We start from the raw sequence: 26,065 nt of genomic DNA on the forward strand, positions 1-26,065 counted from the left end.
TCCCCCTCTCCTCTCCTCTCCTCTCCACTCCTCTCCTCTTCTCTTCTCTTCTCTCCTCTCCTCTCCTCCCCTCTCCTCTCCTTCCCTCCCCTCTCCTCTCCTTCCCTCCTCTCCTCCCCTCTCCTCTCCTCTCCTCTCCTCTGTCCAGAGATGAACCCCAGTTTAATTGTTGGACGCTGGTGTCTGTTGCGGTGGCTGTCAAGGGAAGATAAAGAGTTTTTCCTGGGGCGTAAGGAAAGGGGAGAGCGGTGATGGAAGGCCTCTCTGCCGCAGCTCCGCTGGCTGCATTACCCTCACGCTTTATAATTGTGTGAAGGGGGCACTTCCAGGCGCCCCCTCATTACTCACTGGCATGGCCGGTCCCTGGCAGCCAGACACACCTTGTCCTCTAGCTCTCTCTCACCCTGCCGGTCTCACTCATTTCTGGATGTCCCTCCTCTCCATCACCCCCTCGCCCTCCCGTGGGCTATCCACCCTATTGTTATTTTTGACCCAATACCGCCATTGGCGCATCTCCTTCTCTTTTCACAGAATCCTTTTGACATCCTCTTTTGTCACAGCGGGACCTTTTGTACAGCATTTGCTCCGTCTGATGTCACCTATGCTTTGGAGCTAATGCTTCAGTGTGGTACTGTATGGCCTAAGAATGCATTGGCTTATTGAGTTAGACATCTTAGAATATGGCTGAGGCCTATGACTGCCAGGTCTTTCCTGAAGAAGTGTTAACAACAGTGCATCACTTTTTAATCATATTGACAACATATGGCGAATATTAAGGGTGCAAAGGCCGGCACATGGTGTGATCTTCACCATAGGCTGATTGGTATGGAATGAGTACAGCCAACACTGAATGAGAGGCAATTAGGTGACATAATTGAGATGCCTCGAGGGCCAATTTGTTACACACACTTACAGTGCAAGTGCTCAATGATTGTACTGCAGTGTGCCGCTAATGATATGATGAGGTTGGGGTAGTGGAGGTTCCCTAAACCTCTCTTTCGCTCACATAATTGTTGTTTATTTGAATTGTTACAGGAGCATTGTTTTTGCCATATGTCATTTTCAGTGACATGTTTCCTCTCACATTATTGTCTCACATGTAATAACCGTGTGTGTCTTTGTCTGTTTATCCGCAGAGGGAGGTACGTGTGAGGTGATTGCTGCCCACCGATGCTGTAACAAGAATCGCATTGAGGAGCGTTCTCAGACAGTCAAGTGCTCCTGTTTACCGGGGAAGGTTGCCGGGACGACACGCAACAAACCTTCCTGTGTGGATGGTGAGGAACGCTTATATGTTTTTAATATTGTCCTGCAGCTCATTATTTGTTACTGTGGCTCCTGTGTGGAAACCTGTTGTACCCAGCCCAGCTTAATTTGGAATTATGTAAAAATGACATTAAACTTGTCCTATAACATTCAGGATTACTGGATTTAGTATTTTAAAAGGGATAAAGTAACAGTATTTGAGGTGGTTTTAGGATGTGTTACCCACGTTTCATGCAGGAGACTGGTATGACTCTTTACACAGACTTGCAATAAATATTCATCTTTTTAGTTACTTTAATATATAATATAGTGTAAAGTATGGAATAAGGACACAGTATGTTCCTAGCTCTTAAGAATTGTAGTTTAACGTAATCCAGGGTACATTTTTCTCCTCCATAGTTTTTCTACGGTGGTTTTGTTGTTTTAAAGAAAAACACCACATAGTTCTGGTATTAAAAAAATGTCAAATTAATCAAATAAACCAAAGAAGAACACCAATAAATAGCACTCTTTTATGATACTAAATAGGAAAATGTCTTATCTAGTACTCAAATGTATACTGCAATAAACAACTAAATATCAGTCATTTAATATGTAATTAAATTATAATAAATCAGGATTACATTTTAGGAATATTCCAAGAAGTCTTCAACATTTATATGAGACAAAAAAAGCCTGAGAGGTTTTCCATGTAAGCACACTGGAGGTTACTAAAAATGTCTGCTGAATTGAATTAATTATAGTATTGCTTTGATAATGAATGCATTATTGAACTATTACATAATCGGTTCCTTAGTGGCTCATTCAGACTGCAGCTGTTTCAATGGCATGTGCTTCGTAAACATGACATTTTAAAAACAGAATATGGTTGCAAGGGGAGACTTGCATAAGGCTTAAATGAATAATTTTCAGAAATACTTATTCTGAACATGCTTTAATAAACACCTTGAAAACACCCAAAGCATAACACTTCCTTTGCTGCTAGATTTTTTAAATAAAAATACATTCAACCATTACGAGCCCACAAGTGCCGTGCTGCTGGGCATCATGGGAGATAAGGGATGATCCAGTGGGGGGGTTGAGCACCTGAGCAGGGAGCACGTTGCAGATCACATCGCCTAAGGCAGCTCAGGCTGATGGAAATGAATAACTAATAAACACAAGTCAGGCAAGCTCCAGGCTAGTGCACCTGAATTACCTCAGCTGAGAAAAACAATCAGGCAGAGGCAGCTCCATGGGAAGAAAAAAAAAAAAAAGTCGACAGAAAGTCACAAGTCTGCTGAGACAGAACTGTGATGCCCCTTCACTCCGGGAAGCTAATGTAGTGCTCTTCAATCTCAATCTTTACACCCACACCTTCAGCAGAGATCAAAGTCATCTCTCCAGCTGCCCTCTCGCCAAGATATGACACCAAAATATCTTCATTACGAGGGGTGTTACATGAAGGGCCAGACAGGCCTGCTCAGTGGGCTTCTCAGGGTTGGTTAGCCACAGCTGACACTCAAGAAAACCCTAGAATATAAATTAGATATGAGTCAAGGATGACACAAAAACTTTCTCTCTGTCTGATAAGGAAATACCTGAAACTGTATAAAACCTCTGGGTGAGCAGCAACATTTTTAGTCCTTGTGACTTTTTGTCAAGGTTTGAATGTGTGTTTCCCTGTGGTTTGACACATCTGCTGAATGAAACATTTACAGAGCTCTGACCTTGAGACTTAGACTGTGGTGTCCTTGTTCAGAAAGGCAGGCAACCAGACTGTCTATTTCACAGAGAAAATACTTTGCACTCTTTTATATTTACTCAGATCGTGTCTTTTTTTACTAGACATGGCATTAAAGGTCACCTATTATGCAAAATCCACTTGTTCATATGTTTTCTACATCAGCATGTGTCCCCTCTGTGTAAAGAGACTCTGAAAGTTTCAGGAAAAAAGATTCCCTCACTTTTTGTCCTGATCCATTTCTATAAAAACCTGTCTGAAAATCAGCTGATCAGATGTTGGCCACTTTATGATGTCATAACGATGTGTTTGCTTGTGTAACTATTAGCCAATCACCAACCAAGGTAACCCCCCCCCCCCCCCCCCCCACCTTATCACCTGAATCTCCTCCTAGAGCACCATTGTGTTCTTTTTAACCAAATCTCTCTCAGAGGGGCGTGGGGAGTGGCTCCTTATTTTCATCTAAAGTAACAGACTTTTGAAACAGGGCTGAAACAGAGAGGATTATGGGTAATGCTGCAATGCATGATCTGTTTGGTATTTCGAGCCAAACACTTCAGAGACATGTTTTGTATATATCGGAGAACTATAATATATTGATGAAAAACAGTATAATAGGGGACCTTTAAGATAAAACCGCAAACTGAGAGATTTCTCTTGACCTAACCACAGAGGAAATTCACGTGATAGAAAAAGTTAACTGTAAAAGTGGGACAAACATATACAAATAGAAATTACGTGGACGGAGGCCTGTAGGTGGAGAAGTAGGAGATGTTGTTAACACTTCATGCCTCCATGCTTCGGGCTCCTGCAGCAAGAGAGTCCTTGCTGTTTGTTTATCGATTAACTAGCACTTATAGATGGAGTGGTGATAAGAATGGAAACGACAAGCCACTGAACAGCACGCTACAGTATTGAGCAGCGTTGCACCACACTGAAATAGTAAAAAGAGCCTGACCTCTTGAAAATGTGATTCCTTTAGTTAAGGCCCTTTGCCTCTTCTCCTGGATAATTTTCATCTGCTTGAAAGTGAATCAGGCTGTTATTTATTTAACACCGAAACCACTACGGGATAGGGGCTGAAGGGCAGACGAAATGATTGCGTGATTATTCATAAGAACTCATCTGTAGTCGGAAGTGTCGCACTTTGAAAACACGGCGTTTGATTAAAGGATCTTTTTTCATGTGTGCGGGAAAAAGATGGACATATGTGGGGGGGGTTTAGATTATCTAAGAAACATATAAAGTTGCATGTGTTTATCAGATAGGCCCCGCTAGCCGCGCTCTGTGAGGGATTATAGACTTGTGGAGTCAGTGGTCTCTTCCCCTCAGCAGTGCACCGGTCTGGCCCAGATGGAGCTCTCTCCCCAGGTCCCGGCGTTATTAATGTTCCGTCCAGATGAGGAACGATGCCGCAGCCCAGCTCATCTCTCCGCCCCCTTGGGGGACACCTGCTGCCCCCATAACAAACACAGGTTATGTTCCCACAAAAGAGAAAGGAATATAAAGAGTTGCCTGTGCTCTGATAGAAGAAATCAAAAGTGTATCTTCAGAGGTCATTTGGTTTGACACGGCCTGGAGGAATGAGCACTCTATCTTTGACCAAATCAGTCTCAATCTCGCGCTGTATTATCGGTCATTAGCTTCAAACGCTAACATCAAAGCCCACATTAAGGATCAGTCCCATTGTCGAGTGTTTACCTCGTGAATGAGGGCCTTGTTGGGTTAATGCAGCTGCTATTGGCAACTGTTTGGGTTGTTATTAATATATGGGGATGTGACGACAGCTTCGAGGTGTCATGCTCAGCAGGGGTCCGCTGTCAGATTACCCCTATAGTTGGAATTGATTATTAGTTTTGACAAGGGGAACTATGTCCCAGTTATGTCAGGGCCAACGAGGCTCTTAGTGAAGAACATCCCTTTTAACAAGTCAAACGCTCCTATCTCTCCAGCCTCGCCGGGCCGATCACATGCACTCGGATTAGGCGCTCATCACTGCACCACTGCCTTTATCCCAGTGTACGAGACATGTAAGCCCTCAGCCACAGTATGGTCAAACACACACACACACACACACACACACACACACACACACACACACACACACACACACACACACACACACACACACACACACACACACACACACATGAACTCATTTACTCAACACATGCATGCCGATGCCCTAATATCCACACATGCTACCACTTTGTGTTGACATGTAGCTGCAAACTCTTTCAACAAGAGAACGCTCGCACGCTCGCTGTTGATCAGTGATGGGGAATGAACCCTTCTGTTTAGCTGCAGGCGCGTAAAGCCAAACATGACAGGTTGTCATGCTACATTTGAGATACATCCGGGGGGAGACACACATGAACGCTACTTGAGGGGAGGGACAAGGCGCTCTGTAGTTCTTCTTTTTTTTTTTTTATGTTTATTTTATTATCATTTCTTTTTAATGACTGATTTTAAATGCCGTTTTCTTAATGTCTTTCATTTTTTGTAAAGCACTTTGAATTGCCTTGTGTTGAAAGGTGCTATATAAATAAACTTGCCTTGCCTGGCCTTGCCTGGCCTTGCCTTGCCTTCTGCATCAGTAGTGGTCAAACAGATGCAATCAGAAAATCATACGCATGTTAGAGCACAGGTCCCCAATCTTTTTTTTCTAAAGTACCCCCAAAGTTGATGAACTCGAATGCACCTTCATTAACAATACATAGTCATTTTAATTGGTTTTGAACTAGATTTTATGTTATTAAATATATAAAGCAATATTTGTCATAAATTAAACATATTCAGGTGTACTAACACACCACTTTGAATAGAAGAAAGTTGTAATTGCAACCGTTTATGATATGTAATGCTAACTGTTAAAACAGTTTTTTTGCTTCTAAATAACCATTTTAACTTTGCATCTATTACATGATGTTTCCATATCCACCATTTATCTGGTATGCTTAATGTTAGCTCTTTCAACAGTTCCATTTGACAACATTAACAATTTAAACTCTTTTTCAGATGCTTCAAACTTTAGCTTTTTTATCCGATGCATTAAATGCAATGAATTTTAAGAATGTAAAGGTTATATTTAGCAAGCTTTTCCGACAGTCTATCAATTACTTTAAGCTAACTGTTTAGATTGCTCTGCTAGCTTGCTAACTACATTTGACACACTATACATCGTAGCTGTTGTTCATTTGTATTTCTCTTTTCCCACGGGTACAAGTATCCCTAGTTGGGACTCACTTTGCAAAAGTAATATGCTCAGGTTAAAAAAGATTCTATAAATATTGTTTCATATCAAGGAATTTTGTTTAAACTATTATTAAAACATACAAATACATACAGTATCTGACCGGCAGAGTTTATTTATTACCAGTAATGGACAGCAAAGTTTCACAAACGTATGACAACCAATAATGAAACATCTTGTCCTCCCATTATAAGATCCCTCCCCCCCTCCCCCACCAGTTTGCCTCTCTATTGTTCTCCAGCCCCCCTGATACTGTGTGTGTTTGGCAAGACATGAACCTACTGCAGATACTGCCTGAAGGGATGGACAGAAGGAGCACATTATACTTTACAATACAGAACAGTAACTCTGTTTCCTTTCTGACAAAAACACACACAGGTACAGTAGACATAGTGAGAGAATGACAAGCAGTGAAACCCTCCAGGATTCAGATGTTTGTGTATTTGGAGGAGATGGAGATAATGATTGTATTGCAGGTTTGTCTCCACCATTTTGTCACATCCCACTGAGCTCTCACAGCATTGACGATGTGATTAGACTCTCAACATTTCACCTGCCAGGAGAAGAGCTGACCTTCAGCTGCAGGTCTCCTTTGTTTAGTTTTCCTCTTTCCTTCTCTCTGTCTCAATCTTTAAGCAACATCATATCTCCTTTCTGCTCTCACTGTACTGGAGTAACAAGTCTACAGTTGTGCTGAGAGAGAAGTGGAGAAACAAAAGGCAGATCTATATCAACTCTGTGGGAGATGCGTTTTCGTAAATGGCTTTTGTAACCACATAAAGGAAAGGAAATAAGCACACAACAAAAGGAGTCATTGTTCAACCATTAATAGGCACACTCCTACACACACACCAGCTCCACAGGCACAAAGTAACACTCACAGAAAAATGCACGCAGACACACTGGAAAAGGAATCATAACATTGAATAATTCTGACACTGTACAGCTTTTAATGTAATAGCAAGTATTACATTTAAATTTTAGCTGTAGGAATTTTCTACATGCTGTGTTTGCCTCATGAATCCATTATAGTTGTATTTATAATAATACATTGCAAATGTACCTGATTTAATCTTAGATATTACACAGTTGAAGAGCTCTTTCTGTGGCACTTCTGTGAATTAGCATTCTTAAAATCCGGAAAATAATCAAATGAAAATAATATTTTTCCTGCAGGTTCTCGGGTGTCAATTAGACATTCAGTAATTCAGAAAAACAGTGTGATTTAAAAAGATAAATTGTATTTTCTGAATAGCTAATCAAACCTTGGCTCTCACTTTCCGGAGAGGGGAGTAATGATTAATGCAATAATGACTCTGTGAGGCTGATCTCGGGTCAGGGGTCTGAGCCTTGATCCCGCTGTAATTACACACTTGCTTCATTTGCTCCGTGCTCCAATGACCCTTTCAATACTTTACTGCTGTTACACAATGCCTGCACTCTTACCTCTGTCTCATTAGGAAGGAAATGTGTGGGGTTTCTATTTAAATCAAGAAGTCTACTTGAGCACCTCTTGCTTACTTGCACTTGATTAGCTGTTTTGTTTGGTTGATAACTGGGTGATCGAGGCACTTGCGGAGCTGCTCAGGTATATGCGAGAGACAAGGGACTTTCTGTAAGCAGACATACAGAAGAGGGCTTGTATGTATGCCAGTGAAAGAAAATAAGTGAAGCTGGTTGTTTACTATGATGTTGTGGGAAGCATCCTCTACCCCTTTACTGTAAATTGACCGAAACACAATGGCATGAGAAAGCCTAATTGCTTTCTGTTTCATATCTTGGCTAAAGGTGACCGATTTTAAGCGACTCACTACGGTATGACATCATTGGAAAGCTTTTGCCATGTGCAAGCCGCTCCAAGTTAAGAAACATTAACTATTCATTCGGGCCAACACACACGTATTCAAATTTTGAAACGGACGGAAATCAATTCACTTCCTCATCCATCAAGGTGTTCAGCCATCCTGCTACCTGGCAGGGACGTGTCAGCCGGTTCACTCCATCACAGTGCACGCTCACCAGTGATCTGACGGATGCACTTGTAAAAGGTCCATCGCTTCATGTTTTTCAATCAATTCAAGTCCCACTCTCGGTTGTTTGTCTATCAAAGTTAAAGACTCCAGCCTGCTACATGGCGAACATCTTGAATCAAACACTCTTTGCTGATTATTCAAAGCCCATCTGTCATCTTTGACAGTACACCGCGGCTACTTTATGGCAACGTGTGAGGATCTTGTTAATTGGTGTTGGTAAATCAAATGAAAGGCTCGCAGCTTGTAAACAGATGGATCTGAAAAATGAATAGTTGGCGCAAAAAGGGTTGGTTGGAACAGTGGTCAATTGTCAGTCACCCTTTCTTTCTCCTCGGGAAGACACAGAGGGCGGGTAAAGTTTGCTGTCAGAACAAAGGTTAAAGCGGCTATGCTGACGATTGCAATGGGAGTAGTTAAAATAAAATGACTGTTGGAGGTCAGTGGTCACCAGAGAGTGATGCATGGAACCCGGCCCAGAGATGGATCTTATCCAGTGGTCAAGGTCAGAGCCAAATGTCCTGGCCCGGGTTCAGACGCGGACATGAAGAGTGTTTTAACATTTATCTCGACTCCTTTCCTGCTTTTTCATCCTCTGGGCTATCAGAGCAGAGATGACATTAACAATGCGTTGTTTTCTTTGATAGGCCTGCTGTATTCCACATAGACTGAGTGAAACGGTATTTAAGGCAAAGATCAAATTTGGACATGAATATTTATAAGATGGATTTCATAGCCAGTGCTCGTTAAAATGTTACTATCCTTTTAGTACAAGCTGTCATGGTATTAATGAGGGGTCGAGCAAAAGTGCATTTTTTAAATATGGTGCATTATCTATCCACATCATCATGTCTGTGCTTTGGAATAACATTAACTGTAAGGCTTTCTTTTTGAAAACAGCCCTGCTTTAGTTAAAATTGCTGGGCTGACTCTGGTTATTCATTTTTGATCTTGTGGGAATAATATGAAGACACCAAGAAGGCAGCGATCTCTGGAAAACTTTCAAAATCTCATATCTTATTTAAGGTTTGAATTGGGCAACTTAAATAATGATGAATGCTGCTGTTTTAATTGTTAGCATTCAACTATCCCTCCAGATGTATTTTAAGACATGTAAACATTATTCTAGTTATACATATTTAATCTGTTCTATTCACAGAGAAGTGAAATTACCAAGTAAAAAATCTTAAAAGTCCACATCATAATGATTTGATTCAACAACACGGTTTTAGACACTAACGTCTGAGCAACCATCTTAAGATATTGGCTTGAATAACATTCATAGACATTATAACCCTGCTATACATGAAAGATAGATGATCACATGGCAGAACCAACAGAACTATATTGGCAGCCAAAACAAACAAAGATCAATAACCCTGACCTATATGCGACTCTTTGATCTAAAAACATTCTCGAAATTAACATTTATTATTATAAAAAGAAAATAAGAAGGAAAGAAAAAATACTGTGAAAAACCTCACTGGCTTTTTTCCCTTGTATAAATTATCTACATTCAACTTCACACATTTCAGGGCAGGGAGGCTGAGGAGAATCCAGTTCAGTAAATATCATCTAACTTTCATGCAAAGCGGCACTCGGCGGCCCCCGTCTTTTCTGCTTCCTCCTGCTCTCTCTTTTCCTGCTTTCTCCCTGGCTCCATTTGAATAAAATCAATGTTTGCAGGTATAACTTCACCATTTTCTATTTCAAGAGTATTCTGCATTCACATTGTTGAATCCTCTTTGATGTGAGGTATGATGACAAACATATTCTTCATTGTCCCCCCCTTACTATAAAAGAAGGGGGCCAAACAGAGTGGCGGTGTCGCGGCACATCATCCTCACTCGGAGGAAGTGGTTAAACACGTCTCCTCGAGCCTGTTCGCCACTTAACAAGGACTTCCTGCATGGTTGCAGATAAACCACAGCTGAATGCAAACACCATTAATGATGTGAAATTCATATTTAGCGCATGCATGAAAACCCAGGGAGAAAAATCAGAAGAACGGGGAGTGCAGTTTGGATGATGGACCAACATGTGGTAATTAGTGGGTAAGGTAAACAGCCATGGGGGGAGCCAGAAGGCGGGTTCACAGCCTGTTAGTGGATGCTCTCTTTCTGCCGCTGAGTATCCTCGGGGCTCATGGAGGGAAAAGTGAAGGAGGCAGACAGGAAATGCTGCAAGTTCACTGAGCAGCAGTGGGGTGTTGCTCTGTGTCCAGGCTTGTGTGTGTGTGTGTGTGTGTGTGTGTGTGTGTGTGTGTGTGTGTGTGTGTGTGTCACTCTGCGCGGCACACTCTGCGCTGCCAGGGACTGCACTTTAACCATCTTCTTTAATCAGTTGGAGACGGCGTGGTGCTCATACTCACAATTGATTGGTGGTTGGCCTGTAACCTTGGCAACACAGGCTTGAGGGGAAAATGTATTTTTTTCAAATGGATCAAGAAATTGGCTTGGAAAATGAAAATGACACTGGTTTAACTTATTGTATCCAACAAGACATTTATCCTTATATCCTCCTTTATGTCAACATGATCAAAGGAAGTTTTAAAAAGCATATACATGCTGAGAGTTTAGTTTTGGTTTGAAAAGGTGGCTTATCGTTTTAGAAGCGGCTTTGAACTTCTCACGTTTGCTGTCAGAGACGTCTGGCTGTTGGGAAAACAAAACAGTTCTTCACACATCGTGGTTAATAAATAAAACAAAACTTGACTTTCAAAAAAAGTGTTTGTGCTATGGTTCAATTCAATCTGGATTTAACAAAGGATTACATCTTCATGAAACTTTGCTTTTTAGCTTTGTTGATAGCGATTCTGTCAATTGCATCACATTGGATGTCAAAGAACAAGAAATCATTACATGTTACTTAATCATCATGATTAATATACAGTGCTAATTAATTTGTATAACATATGGTTGCATGAAGTTTTTATTTTTACTTGAATCTACACCATGTACAGAACCTTTCCTAAGGGAAGACTGAAAGGTGTTTTTTTCCTATCATCAAACACCTGTAACATATTTCATTTTTTACACATACAGTGCGCACACACTGTTCACCCAGAGACATGCATATAGTGCAAGAGGAAAGGAGGGAGGGATACTTGATGAGAAAATGAGAACATATTTGTTTTTGTCAGATGGCTCGAGGAAGAATTCAGTGGATGTTAATGAGAAGCAATTAGTTTTGATTAAAAATTAGATTGCTCCCCTACATGCAATGTAGCCATATCAAAACAAAATAATGATTAATTTCTGTTGGTATAAGACATTATTGTCAACAGGAAAAGTACGATACAATTGCTCTGAGGCCGAAGAGGAGGAAAAACATCCATTTAGAGCTGGAGCTGCTCATAAATACAGTGTGTGGGTGCTGGTGCCTGAGAAGAATATCTAGTGTGTTTGCGTAGGGCGCTTTCGTTCAATTCGTTCAACTTTGTGTGTTGATTCTGCCAGCATTCTAAACTCCACTTACTCTTAACATTTTAAATTATGCATAATAATTACTATTATGTTTGCTTTAAATGCTCATTTAACCTTCTCTAGCACCCAATAGTGCAATAATGTCCCTACAATTTGCTGTAATTTGCTCTTATACTGATAGAGAATGTAATCAAACCCAATAGCTTAACTTATAATTCACTAATACTAACACTGGAATAGCATTTGGGTTATGGATAATGCTGTACACTAACAATGTAAGGCCTATACATCTTCTTTACTTGCACAGTTAGTATTTCTAAGGATAAAAAACATACTTTTGAGAGGGTCATTTCTTTCATCCAATTTGATTAAATTATCAGTTTTTTAAAGAAAAAAGAAGACACCTGAATTATTATTGCTTTTAAACTAATATATAAAGATTTTGTATTCCAATACCAGTCTGGACATTTTATTACACTATTGTTGTAAGTTAATACATGTTATAGTTGTATTACATTTTCAATCCGCTTAAGTTGTATTTTTATTTAAAATTTTAAAACATTTTCAGTAAATTATGACTTTTGTGCTTCAAGTTGTTTCTTTTTGTATCTACTCTATGTGCTGTTTATCTTCGTCTTTGGCATCTATATGTGCATACATATTGTTTTTGAATGTGTGTGTATGATAAGCTGACCTGATGTGTGTTTGTGCTCCTCTTCCCCAGCATCCATTGTAATTGGGAAGTGGTGGTGCGAGATGGAGCCGTGTCTGGAGGGAGAAGAGTGTAAGACTCTGCCCGACAACTCTGGATGGATGTGCTCCTCTGGGAACAAAATCAAGACCACAAGAGTGAGACCTCACACACACTTGAGCACAAATGCATCTACCTGCACGCACAGATGCACACGTGCAACACAAGCTAATGTCTATTTCGTATGTACTATATTATGCACAATTAATGCAGGCACACATACACTTAAAACACTTTCAAAATCCACAGCACTCATTTTCACACAGTGCCAGACAGATTTCACTTTACTTATCTACCTTCATTCAGGGCCCTGAAATGAGGAAATCACGAGATACCACGCTGTGTTTGAATACTTTTGTGTAGTGCTTTCACAAAGCTTTTCTGCCAACTGCCTGCTTGATTCTTAATGAATCATCTGCCATTCAAAATTCAAACATGCACATTGTCAAAGCTGTGGGAGGTGTCACACTTCTCAGAAAGCATCCTTTGCCCCATGTGTAATAAGGTGGACTCTTTTCAGTGTCTCCAACCCATCTAATGGGCCTCTAGTAGTAAAGAACAAACATAAAGCAGGCAGTAAACAAACAGGTGGGCTCTGCCTCGGGCCACACTCCTCTTGGAAATAAAGTTAACTGCCACTCTGCCTCTCACTGCCTTTCGGCTCTGTAAACTGACTCCGAATGCGGCATGCAAAAGTAATGAAGGGAGTTAAGTCCTCGAAGCCAGCAGTCCAGCACTCTGTGACAGGTTGATCACCCGATTTGTATTCATTTAATTAACTCCCCACCCCACAAACCCCAGCGGACCCCTGTCTTCTCTTAGTGCGTGGTGACTTTGAATAGAAGCAGAGACTTATGAGATTGTAGGGAAAGAGGGGACAGCCAGTGAAGGTTAGACCACACGGGGCTTCCCAAGGTTGATCTGCAGATTTATACGTCAGCAAATAAACATAAAGCTTTCACTGGACCCGTTCAGCCACCAAAATGTTCAGATCGTTGATCTAATGCCATCCCGTCGAGGTAAGGCGTAGTGCTTGGTTCGCTTTAAAGAATGCATCTCTAATTCTCAATTCAATCCTTTGCACAATCTGAATTAAAGGTGGGGTAGGTAATTTTGGAGAAACCAGCTCGAGTGCTAGAATTTGAAAATACACAGCCGGAAGAAATCTGCCACTTCCTTACAGAGCCCCTCCTCCAACACACACGAACGCGCACATGACCAATGAGGGCACGAGATAAGTTTGTGCACAGATGGAAGGCTGACAGGCAGGTAGGCCATCCAGTTATTTTAGCCGGGCCGGCTCAGATGATTGGTCGTGCTTTTTACAGCACCACGGCTTCCACAGATGACGTTTTTTTAATGTATTTATTGTCAAAGCACTTCAGATATTCATTGCTATCGGGATGTTAAGAGCATTCCATGGAATATAACAAAAAGTGTATCTCGAGCCGGTTTCTCAAACGTACCTAATCCACCTTTAAGTCAAATATGATTGTCTTTATTTAACAGAGTTTTTTTGACATAGTTCAATCAAGCCTGTACATTTCTGGAGGAGGAGGAATATTTATATTTATGAGTTTATGGCTTTGGTCTAACATTATTAAAACCTTAAAGAGAAGAGGGCCTAAAGGTCAGTTGCTTTTTCTACCCAATACACACGTGTCCTTCTTTTCTTGACCCTCTCTTTGCAGAATACCCAGCCATACTCCCCTTTTTAGCTTCCGGAAGCAAAATGCAGAGGATGGGTCAACAGAAATTGAGCTGCATTCTTGCTTCTGTAAAGGTTAGTCTTTCTCTCAAGCTGTTCTATGTTTTCTTTTGTTTTCCCGCCTCTCTCACACATCACTGTAATGCAAGGGGAGTGGGACCAACTCATGTTCAATGACTTCTCATTAACCCAAATACTCAGTGCGAAATAATCAAGTGTGTGTTTACATGCTGTGCATGATTAGGCAGGCGTGACACAAATACTGAACGCACCGCCACCCACTGTAAATATTTATCACCCAGCGCCGGCAATGCACGCATAAATAAAAAGTAAGTATCTGCATTTTCACATAAACGGTGCACTATATCAGTCAGTAAGCGTGCATGTACGGTGGCAGCACACTCCTGGAGAACTCTAGAAACACACACACTGAGCCAAGTCCGCCCCTCAGCAGAACCCTGCTGTTTGTGAATATTGTAATGGCAGGATCAGTCGCACATCCTTTCATCGCCTCCTTTGTTCCATGTCCTGTTTTTGCTATTGGCCACTGTGTGGGCTTGATTACAGTGCCTTACACCTCTCTGCCAATCCCATTAGTCGCTAATCTGTGACATGCTCCTCTCTGTGTGTGCCCGTAGTTGTGTATGAACGCACGTGTTTTGATGTGTTTGATATGTCTGTGTTTGTGTGCGCTCCAAATGTGTGTGAGACCCCCGGGCAAGGCCTCTTCCCTTTTCGGTTGTGTTTCTTCATATCAGAGTCCACTTGATATCCTGATCCCCCTCTGAGGGTCTTGTTGAATCAGCCATCAGCACACAGCATAGCCCACAGGCTACATGGAAGGCCTTTTATCCTGCGCTCTTTTTTAATCAACATTCCTCATTCACCTGCCTCAGACCAAATCATCTCACTTGTATTTGTTCCGTCATAAGCCAGCAAACCCACAACACAGCATTTTTTTTTATTCTCAGCCATTTTATTTCATCTGCAAGTTTCCATTTTGCTCCGAAAAATGTCAGTCGGGCAAAATAAGACAGGCACATACACATGTTACCCAGAAAACAGATTTCATCGCCATCTTGTGTTAAAGAAAATTGGCAGAATAACTAAGAAGCCGAAACCAAGCCAGATGCTCACACCCGTGTTTCTTCATTTTCTTTTTCCTCATGTCCTTCAGAGAGAGCCCTTCAATGCCTGTTCTGTCACAGCATACAGTACAAGGCAGGCCCTTTTGTTTGTGGAAGTCCCAGTGAGAGCGAGACATAGGGAGCTTCCAGAAACACTCGCCCACATTAGATTTACCTTACCCAATCCACTCGCTACATAGATCAATCCATTTCTCCTCCTTTCAAAACAATTATACACCTTCAGAAAGACAGGCAGAATTAATGGGGCAGTAATGAAAAGGCTGTTTTCCCCATTCATTCTGCTTTTGATGAGAGTGAGCAAAATCACGCTCATTTGATGTGTTAAATAGAAAATGTATTCAGTATCAAGACAGGAATGTCATACATACTTAATACAGCCTTCATCAGGTACTCAATTAATTTTAATGAGTTATTTTAAGTTTTCTTACACTGATATATATAACCCATGTTACACACAGCCTTTCTATGCACCGTCATTTTTCACGCTTTGCACTGTGCTACCTATTCAACTGGTCCAACATGATTTACCTCCTGTTCAGACACCCACGTGTCTGTTATTTGAAAAGAGCGGAGGGCACTTTTTCAAGCTAAACAGCACACTGTGACAGAATGTAGCCCATCTGTGAGACACTTTCAGAGCAAAAGAGACCTGCCAGCAGACGCATCACCATCTCATTTGTCAGATCGGGAGACCGCACTTGATCAAAATGAACTCCGAGCGGCCATGCCACACACAGTTCAACGTCACAGAGAAATCATCTGTCCCATCAGTGTGCTTGACAACACCTCTCCAGCTTCAGCCCTGTATTAAGTTATGAACTGACAAAGGCAGTCCGAACTGAGGAATGGCCAGATTGTCATCCTTATTACATTTTATACGGATTTAGGGAAGGGGGGTTGATACTGATTATTTCATACACTTTTTCTTTTTCCATTGTCAATGTCACATTAAATGGAACTTGATGTGTTTTGTTGTCTTCTGTTTGTACACGGTCTGTTGTAGTGCAGTTTGAAGAAGTTTCTCAGCTTGCATGATTGATTTGTTCAGCACTAAACAAGAAAGGGGAAAAGGGTAGGCTGTGTTTGCACTAAATTCTTTTGCTAAGACAATTGTCCTTGGCTCCTTTTACTAACTGAAGTCTGAGTAAATTGCAATTTAATGCGGCCAGCGAATTAGAATGCAGACGGCTTAGTTGCCAGCAAAGATGGGATAGGCAGGAAATCCTTAAGCAATCCGCTGCTACCTGCTGCCCGGTTCATTTGAAGCAGCAGAGGACAAAAAAGAACAGAGGACACTTTTAGACACACACACACACACACACACACACACACACACACACACACACACACACACACACACACACACACACACACACACACACACACACACACACACACACACACACACACACGTGCGCATCTGGGCTGAAATGACAGAATTTGCATACAACCCCTTTTCTCCCACTAACAAACCTCTGGTGGATAGTGTCTGAAAAAGAGAGCGGGTAATGTGTAACCTGTTACTGCTCTTGTTCTGACAGAGGTCACTCACTGCTACATCAGTAGATGATACAGAAGCAAATGCTGGACAGATGAGCCTGTAAGATTACTGTGTTTAAGGATCATAGGGGGAAAGAAAGACCAGCTCTGTACAGAGAAAGTAACTGTGAAAAGACCTGAGGTGAAATCAGCATGTTAAATCTGAGGCTGTGAAGCTTTTTAGAACACACAGAGGAACAGCTGCTGTGCAACTTCCTAAATAGGAATGATGTTGTCAGCAAGGGACAGTGCTGCTAAGTGTTTCCACAAGAGGAGGCTGTGAGAGAGAGCTTATTTTTACATCTTTCTTAACAAGTCGTCTAGTCTTCAAAAAAGAATCTGCCAATGGTGTTGCACTCTAGCATTGGTAACCCTCAGACAAAGTGAAGTACTTTGAAGGGGGTGCAACCCTGTGAATGTGTTATTTAAGTAAGAGAAAATCTTAAAGGACACATTTCAAAATCCAAAAATTGCAAAAGTCCATGTGAAAAGAAACTAGTCAAACCTGTGGTAAAATGTCTGAATCTGTACCAAAACAATAACACAAGTACCCTTATCCTAGACCGAACTTAAACCTTTACAAAGACGTCCAATGTCTTTACATTGTTTGGCTAACACATGGGACTGATCACATATTCCTCTATTCTTGGTGTAAGTGGATTTTCTTTAAACGACTAGTGAGAGAAGTGAAAACCAAAGTGTATCAAATCAAACTCCCAAACAGATAAATCTAAATCATGATGTTTTGAGAGATACATGATCTCACATGTTATTTAGCTAAAGCCTTCATACAAAGTGACTAACCCACAATACCGCAGACTTGCCTATGGTAGCAGTTTGAGGCTGGGTATCTTGCCCAAGGATACTCCAGCATATTGACTGCAGGGGCTCAAACCACTGACACGCTGATTGGTAGATCGGTGAAATGTTCCCCCCTGAGCCATAGCCGCCTCATACTTACATTTCCTACATACCTACATTTCTTCTAAATAAACCCTGAATTATGAAGTCTAATGCTTCTCTGATATTTCAATGAAGCAGCTTCTTAAAATAACACACACTGTCGTTAAATACATGTGCACATAAATCCATGTACAGAAAATTATCAATGAAATCATTTTAGCTCTCTTGCCAGCATGTTCAACATATTGTCGCCCTGAGATGCCCTGTGTGCTACAGCCAAGCAGCACCATTCAAAATCAAATCCACACACCTGGCGACCACCTGCCAAGCCTGCTGGAAATGTCATGGCTGTATTTCTTATTTAAACAGGATTATGGGATTTCTAATTAGCCCCACAGTGTGCAGGAAACTTCAGATGTCTTTACTGTTCATTTTCAAAGCATTAATATAACTCAAAAATATGATGAAAGTGAGGAATAGAAATATGCTTTAGCTGAATACATGTTCATGAAAGGACAGGGACATCGACTGTTGTAGACATCATGCACATGGTTTATAGATGACAGCTTAAGGTTGAGCAGGATGCAGAAAAAGCAGTACATTCAATGGCAGTCTCAAGGTTGCACAATGTACCATTGAAATGTGCCCGGGTCTGCAACTGAGGCTCAATAAGAGTCCTGAAACCAGAGGCACAGAAAAAGCTCAGACTCCACAGCAGGAGCCCTGATCCCATTTAGCAAAGCCAAAGTCATTTTGTCAAATCGGAGGAAAGGTCTTGTTTTGAAGGTGCAAACCAAGGAGGGTGGGGGACGTTGGGGATGTTGCTAAAAATGGTCCGAGATACAGTGAAAGATCTAATTGTGTGCAAAGCAGACATACTGGTTGATTAAGGGAGAGGGGTAGCGAGAAAGCCGGCCCATTTTCTAAAGATTGCAAAAGTGCCCTCTTGGATGCCCTAAAAACGTTATTAAGTGTCCTCTAGGATGCCCTTCAAGTTGAGAAGGCATGACAAACTGCTCTTTGACGCACCTTTCTAGTAGAGAAAATGTGATAAACTACCTGCAATATTGACCTAACAGGAGAGAAACTTTGATGAAGTGTCCTTGAGAGTGCCCTTCCAGTAGAAAACACACGTTAAAGTCCCCTTTTTAAGGTGCCACTTCAGTGAAGTAAATGTAATGCAGTGTGCTTTAGGTTGACTTCCGGTAGAACACAAGTCATAAGTCTCCCTTTAGGGTACCTTTCCAGTCGAACGGAAAACATGAAGTGCCCCTCAATTAGAGATTTAATCCCCTTTAAGGTGCCTTTTTATAGTAGAGAAAATGTAATGAAGATTCTTTTGAGTAGAGAAAGTTTGATGAAGTGCCATGTCGGATGGCCCAGAAATATAGAAAACATGATGCAGCTCCATGTCGGCTTCTCTACCTTCTAGGAAAGTACTCTGGTGCTCCGCCACCTGCAGCTGGTGCCCTTTTTATGTTTTGTGCCTCTTAGAAAGCCCGAGTCCGCCACTGCACAGCATGGAAACACACTGAGGTTGTTTTGTACCAAGTGCTTTCATCATGTTTCCCGTTATACCTATAAATGCCAAGCACACTTCTATTCCAGCACTGTTTTCAGTAGGAACCGGGAGGTGAGACGGGGCTTTTAAAGCCTCCACAGTTCAAAAGACTCCCCCTTGTTTTTGAAAAACGCGAACGGAGCAATTCCCCAGGGTCTAATCCTCGCACACTTGTATTCCTTTGTTCTATCTAAGTGTATGTGTGTTTTCTCTCCTCTCCTCTTCCTCCTCTGTGTTGCAGATTCATCCCAGGACCTAACAGAGCGCTTCCACTGCAGGGCTGCGTGCCAGGCTCTTTCCTTCATCTACCCTTTCTCTTCCCACCAAACGGACTACAACTATTACATCCACGGCTACTGACTGGATTACCTGGGACCACAGAAAGGATATCCACCCAGATAAAACAGCTTTGCTTGCGTGGTGCCAAGGATTTGAAACCAGACTAATCCCTTGTTTGATCAATGAGCCCCATGTTGGTGACTCTCCTCTTCCTCACAGCTGTGGCTAGTTTTTGACCTACTCTCTTTCTGTTTCCCTCACCCGTTTCCCCCTCAAAAACTGAAAGAGCTTAGCAGGGGATATTTAGAGGTTGTCAAAACATTATTTTAAGACATTTGCCCCTCGTGAAGGTAAATCAGTTTGTGAGCTTACATGGACCTGAACATGGGCTCCACAGAACTGAGAGCAAGCGGATGAAAATACCTTGGTATCCTTTTCCTTCTGTGTGGGAGGCGTTCGTATTCGACCCACTCTTCGAGCAGGACGTGGTTGAAAAACACTGGACTATCAGTGAAGGAGACCAGCAGCGTATTATGAGTGAATGAAGAATCTCTGAGAGGCTTAAAGCCCCACATGGACATTTTGACTTTAAATGGTGGGCATGTCCGTTGTAAATTCATGAGCACCTCTTTTCTTTGTATGTAAGATAATTTGTGTATATATACATATATAAATACATCACATATAAGATACCAGATCCAAGAAGCTGAAAAATATATTTAAGACTCTATTAGGAGCCCCTTGGTGGAATATTGATCAGAATATAAGTATTGTTCATCCAGAGGCTGTTGTGTAAAGGACTGCTTTGCAGTTAACGCTCGCATTGGAAAAAATCCTCAACAGTCATAAAAGTAAGCTTTTGTCATACAGCAATGTCCTTGGTTAAGCCAGTTAATGCTTGTAGTTTCTGTAAAGATGAGGAAAACACTGTATAGAACTGCCTCACAAAAGAAAGCTGCACTAACAACAACCCCTGAGCCCTCAGATCCAGAAGGGACGTAGAACAGCAGCAGAAAAACTCGGACCATAATCAGACAGTTAGTGTATTTTTCAGCTATGGAAGGTTGTCATGGGCAAATGCTTGACTAAATGTGTTGTGTGGATCTCCCTCTCACACACCAGAGAGAGATGATTTATTCAAAATGACAGTGAGAAAGTATAAGCCACAATGGAGAAACATACAGATAACCCCCAGTAGATATACAAGTACATTACAGGACAGCCTTATGAGAAATAAAAATGGTTTTCTATACTGATATGCTGTCTCCCTTTCCTTCATAAAACTAATATTTTTGAAAAATGTGCCTCGTATGACAATTTGATATGTGGTAATATGCGGGTAGAAGATCTTGTCAGTTTCATTTATACGATATGTTAACATTGTGGTGAGTTTTTGCTTGACTAAACAGGCAATCATCAACAGCACAAGGCGAGTGTGAAAATGACTTACGGGCAGACAAACATTCACATGCAGTAAACACACAAACAAATCTGCGATGCTTCATTTATACAAGTCCCTTTGTGGCACAGAGGATTTATCAGAACAGCATATTCAATTCATCCATGCAATTAGAATAAAGATTTCCAATATTGTCGCAAGCGAAATTCCTGATGATATTCAATATCAAACTCTTCTCTCGGCTGATATGAAATGTGTTTCTTCTCCCAGTGGACGCACCAGTGTACATTCATCATTCAGGAATTTGGCTAGTCTCGTGGAGCCCGGCGCCTCGCTCACTAGTTACAGAAGGTATGAAAAAGACAGACACATCAATCTCCCAGCGGTCTTGCCAGAATCGTGAAGGAATATGCAAAGGGTGGGAGCGAGAGTGTGTTTTTTCCTCCTCAATGAGCCGTTCCCATTCTTTGTTTTCTCATATCTAATAGGATTCACTGTCCTGCAGTCTTATTGAGCTGGTGCAAAAGTGTGTGTGTGTGTGTGGCTGTAAATGAAGTGTGTGTGTGTGTGTGTGGCTGTAAATGAAGTGTGTGTGGCTGTAAATGAAGTGTGTGTGTGGCTGTAAATGAAGTGTGTGTGTGTGTCTGCTTCTGTATGTATTTTTAGAGAGGGTACAGAGAGACTTGCAAACGTCGCACTGCGAAGATTATCCTCAAATGCAGTGCTTGTGTAGAAAATCAAGGGATTTCTGCCTTTCTAGTTATGCAAGAACTAAGTGGATGCTTGCTTAAAAGGTGCTCTGGGATCAAGAATGGAAGAGGTGCCTTTTTATTTTTCTCTTTTATGCACTCCTTAGCTCTATCCAGAAATGATGGGACTCGTGCTGTGGAGGGAGGTCCTGCTCCATTTTAGGCAGAGTAGAAAGGAACACAGCATGAATAGATAACAGGGGCAGGGTCCTCCTCCCTCTCAGCGGGGCTCTGCAATCTCAAAAGAGACATCCATCAAGTCCTGCCGACCTCCCGCCGAGACACAGAGCCAGCCATGTCCACATCACGCCGGACGGCTAATCAACGCCTGACAGCAAGGACAACCTGTTTCATACAGACGTGTGCAGAAGGCGTCAGAATATGTTGTTCATAAAACTTAAATAAGTAACTTCCAAGGGTATCTGAAGTATAACACAAACCCTCCCCCTTTTTAGAAGTTAAATGCTTGGTTGCCTTTAAGAGCTTTTAGTAGGAGCCTCCACTCCTCTTTGACACTCCACTTACTGTCTTTGCACTTTATCCTTTAATTCATTTTGTAGCAAACTATAATTTGTGGAAAGGGCACCCTGCTTACCTGTAGTGGCTTTTACGCTCTATAATTATAGTCGTCATGAATGAGTCACTGTAAATGTCGCCTTTACAATTAACTTCCACTGGAGCTGGACAACTAGGAGCATCATCATGACGCTCAAGCTTCTTCTCAATGAAAGCTGTTCAATGGCCTGAAAATGAATGAGTCGGACTGATTTTAGGGGACATTTGGGATCCATTATTTTGTATATTGGGAATAAAAAATTGCGAAATGACATGTCATTATACTCAATTACAGCTAAAAAGCTAACTTGCCAGTTCAGGATGATCATGTGATACTTTCAAGACTGCATTGACATCATCATAAAGAAAAACTAATACAAAGCAGCCTGCAGCTACTCTTTCTCAACAGACTGTACCTTAACACAGTGAAACACACCAGTGCCCTGCTGAAACGGCATCGTTTGTGACAAATTATCACACACACTGATGGGTACACAATACATCACTGCCATGGTCCCATGACACTGCGGCATGACCGGCAACCACCAACACACTTGTCAGCGAAATGACTTGGCAGTCCATGATTGTCAGCAGCCGCCATAATGACAATTTATTTCCCTCCTGCTTTCCTCACCTTATTTTTACCCTCGTGTGTCAACCAAAGGTGTAGCAACCAGACCCCACCAGGGACACCAGTGACGCCACAGACTCCCTTAAAGGGGACATGGCATGAAAACGTCCGTTTTTTTAGTGCTTGTGAAGATACATTTGGGTATCTGAAGGGCATCCAACAGACTGGGAAATAAAAGTCCAGTGTGTTTATATTTAAAATATGGGATTCAACAAGGCATTAAGATTTGGCTTCCCTTCCTCTGTCACATTATCAGTCTATACCGCACACAACTACATAAAAGGCAAGAGCATATGTGCAAAACTGTGCTATATTTTTCTTGCAAGCCGAGCATAGCAACTGGGCTTTTTCATAAACATAGAGGCTAAAACAGAGCAGGAAGTATGTGAAAAATAGAGCTTTTTTTTAAACATTAAAGCATCTAAACATATTCAAGTGGAAATTCCAAAGTATAAACATGAAAAAGACCCTTAATATATCCCCTTTAAACTTGCTTTTTTTATATAGCATTGTCTCCACACAACCGGATGGACGTCGTCACACGGACTCTGTATTGTCTTCCACTTTTGGTTTGAATGACGGAGCTGGATTTTTAAATGAATCATCTAGAGAGAGAAGCTAATAGTACATAGCTTCGAGCCTGAGGGGCGTGTAGCAGTATATTTTCATCAGACAGATGAATCTAGTCCAACTGTACAGCATTCATTCATTTGTTTTCATGACCTTTCCATGGAGACACACAGGGGACGTAAAGCCTCTGTGGTCACCACAGACGGTGTGAGCAGTCTGCTGTTATTAGAATTGGACACAACGCAGGCTTAGACTTACGTAAAATGTCTTATTACATATGAAAACACAGAAGTGCATGTGTGTTTTTTTACATGTACTGACCCCCGTGCAATGTATGCCTACAAAACTAAAGAAAATGCCCCTTTATGTCTTACTATTGCCTTGGCTTATGTCATGTTTAGTCATCAAGGTTTTTACATACACAAGTGAAACTATATTTAAAATATCACCTTGTTGCAAAATATATTTTCTACTATTTGTACATTAGTACTCTTTCGCGGGTACATGTGCGAGTGTACCAGTGCAGAATGTTTTTACACTTTTTCATTTTTTTATTTTTCGTTGAGGTCAGATGATAATGTTGTCTGTCCAAGTTTGTATGGAGAGTTCACAACAGCAGCCTGGCCTTCAGGCTTCCTGCCAGAGACAAAGCACTGTGCTGTCAGTCCAAACCTGCCCACACACACAGTATGATGCCGTGAACTTATCTAAAGTTTGAACCATGGAAAGGAAAGCTAGAGCATTTGTCCTGCCTACACACTGGCTGAAAAGTTTGGCCATGCCAGTGAGTTCATGCAGTATCTCGCTTTCACGATACCTGCACTTAATAGTCAATGTATTCTGAAATACATTTGCAATTTATTCTGAAATACATTTTCAACCAAAAGTGTTCCTTAATAAGCCCCTGAAATGGTATGACACGCTTAAAAATATAACACATTTGGTCACGCTAGTTACCATCCGATCCACTATGAAACTACTACATGATTTCCAGTTTAAGTTGTTGAGATTTAATGACCTACTTTGGCATACGAACACACGGATGCAGTAGAGTTAGAAACAGCTTTAGTCCGGGGTAATGGTAAAGGTGATTGCCTAATGGGCGCAGGATGGAGCTGCTTTTCCAAATTCCACCCTCAGCCAATGAGCTGCTCCCTTCTCTGCTATGCAACTGACATGCACAAGGGCAAGCAGGGATGTGAAGGACAGCGTCTTTGGACCAGGAGGAGACAGAGCTACCCTGGAGGGCCGAGCATGCCTCATTTAGATTCAACACTATCATTTCACTTAGGTAGGTGAAATCTAAGTGCCGTGCTGGCACTCCATACAGTGCCAAGAACAGGCAGGCGTTTCCTTGCATAAGCTACAGAGACAATCGTGTGTGACCTGTAATTGTTTTGCAAGCCGAGTAGAGGCTATGAAACCAGAGGTTGGTGTGAAATACCCTTTGCAGTCCCTAAATGTATTTAACTCAAAGCAACCTACGCTGTTTAGAGAATCACCATAACCTAGCAACAAGCAAAGAGACACACAAACACGCCAAGAGGGCAGAACACCTTTTTTCAATCTAAGTAGCCAGTATAGCAAACCCTGATGCAGGAATGAAATGTTAACATGAGCATGGTGCAGAAATCAATTTAGATGTTATTCCCATGACAGCGCCTGCCTGGGTTTCTATTTTGTATTACCTTCCCCACCTTGTTTTTCCCCAAGCTATCATCCCAAATAGAATGGTGTCTGTGTCTCAAGGCGATGGTCATTGATCCACATTGAAAGCTAGACACTACTTCCTGAGCCATCAGCACAATGCATTCTTTTCTCCAGGCCACATGGATGACTGCAACCAGACACAGGGACCATACATAAAGTTAGCTTTGTAAATAAAATGCTGCTATGAATCACAATGATGTCCATAGGACTCCAAATTACACACGTCATAAAAGGGTTAGTTCGGATGTTTTGAAATGGGGTTGTATGAGGTACTTATCCAAAGTCAGTGTATTGCAATTATTTTCCCAGTTTAGAGAAGCAGACATGAGCTACCAGACTGAAGCACAGCAATGTACTGCTGTGGATTTGGGCGTAAGCAAAACAAATACAAAATAAGTCCCACCACAAAAAAAGTCAATATCAGCTGAAGAGTCTGCTAGTTCTAAACATTTCCACTGCTATATCTTGCTGTTAGACAGCTTTACAATTGATGTTTCTTACTGATCTGTAGCTCCTGCCAAGGACATCAGAAAAGTCTGCATTAATTAATTCCGATATTATGTGAGTTGTGTGAATGCAAACTAATCAAAGTAACACAATAACACAAACCAACGTACTAATCAAGGCAGCAGTAAACCAGCAGCTTATCAGTTCTGCGAGGTCAAATTTAAAAAGATGTTCAATGAAGTGTGATGGCTTTGGTGAGATGGATATAACAGCAGAAAAAGCTGTCCAAGGCAAGTTAAAATTGTACAAATATTCTAAATATAGCTTACATTTTAGGCTGATATTCATTATCATTGGTGGGCTTGTCTTTTGGGTGGCTGAAATACAGACGACCCAGTCCACAACCGTACATTGCTTT

The 26,065-nt window shown here is 41.5% G+C and overlaps 2 protein-coding genes across 6 annotated transcripts in view; one reads left to right on the plus strand and one right to left on the minus strand.

Annotated features, from left to right (window-relative positions):
• The window catches only part of tafa1b (TAFA chemokine like family member 1b), a 158,751-nt gene extending 137,907 nt beyond the window's left edge, over positions 1 to 20,844 (plus strand). For 3 of the 4 annotated variants that reach the window (XM_010795268.1, XM_010795269.1, XM_010795270.1), the window contains 4 exons: positions 1,137 to 1,277; positions 12,422 to 12,546; positions 14,140 to 14,231; positions 19,549 to 20,844. In XM_010795268.1, the coding sequence (XP_010793570.1) occupies positions 1,137 to 1,277; positions 12,422 to 12,546; positions 14,140 to 14,166 (293 nt within the window). In that variant the 3' untranslated portion in view covers positions 14,167 to 14,231; positions 19,549 to 20,844. The remainder of the gene's footprint in view (positions 1 to 1,136; positions 1,278 to 12,421; positions 12,547 to 14,139; positions 14,232 to 19,548) is intronic. The other variant, XM_010795271.1, reaches the window with a different exon arrangement.
• Positions 1 to 26,065, minus strand: part of LOC104966124 (stromal interaction molecule 1) — a 583,137-nt gene that overhangs the window by 376,336 nt on the left and 180,736 nt on the right. The gene's annotated exons all lie outside the window — the stretch shown is intronic.

This window comes from Notothenia coriiceps, unplaced genomic scaffold (assembly GCF_000735185.1).
Source record: "Notothenia coriiceps isolate Sejong01 unplaced genomic scaffold, NC01 NC01_scaffold00037246, whole genome shotgun sequence".
Classification (NCBI taxonomy): domain Eukaryota; kingdom Metazoa; phylum Chordata; class Actinopteri; order Perciformes; family Nototheniidae; genus Notothenia; species Notothenia coriiceps.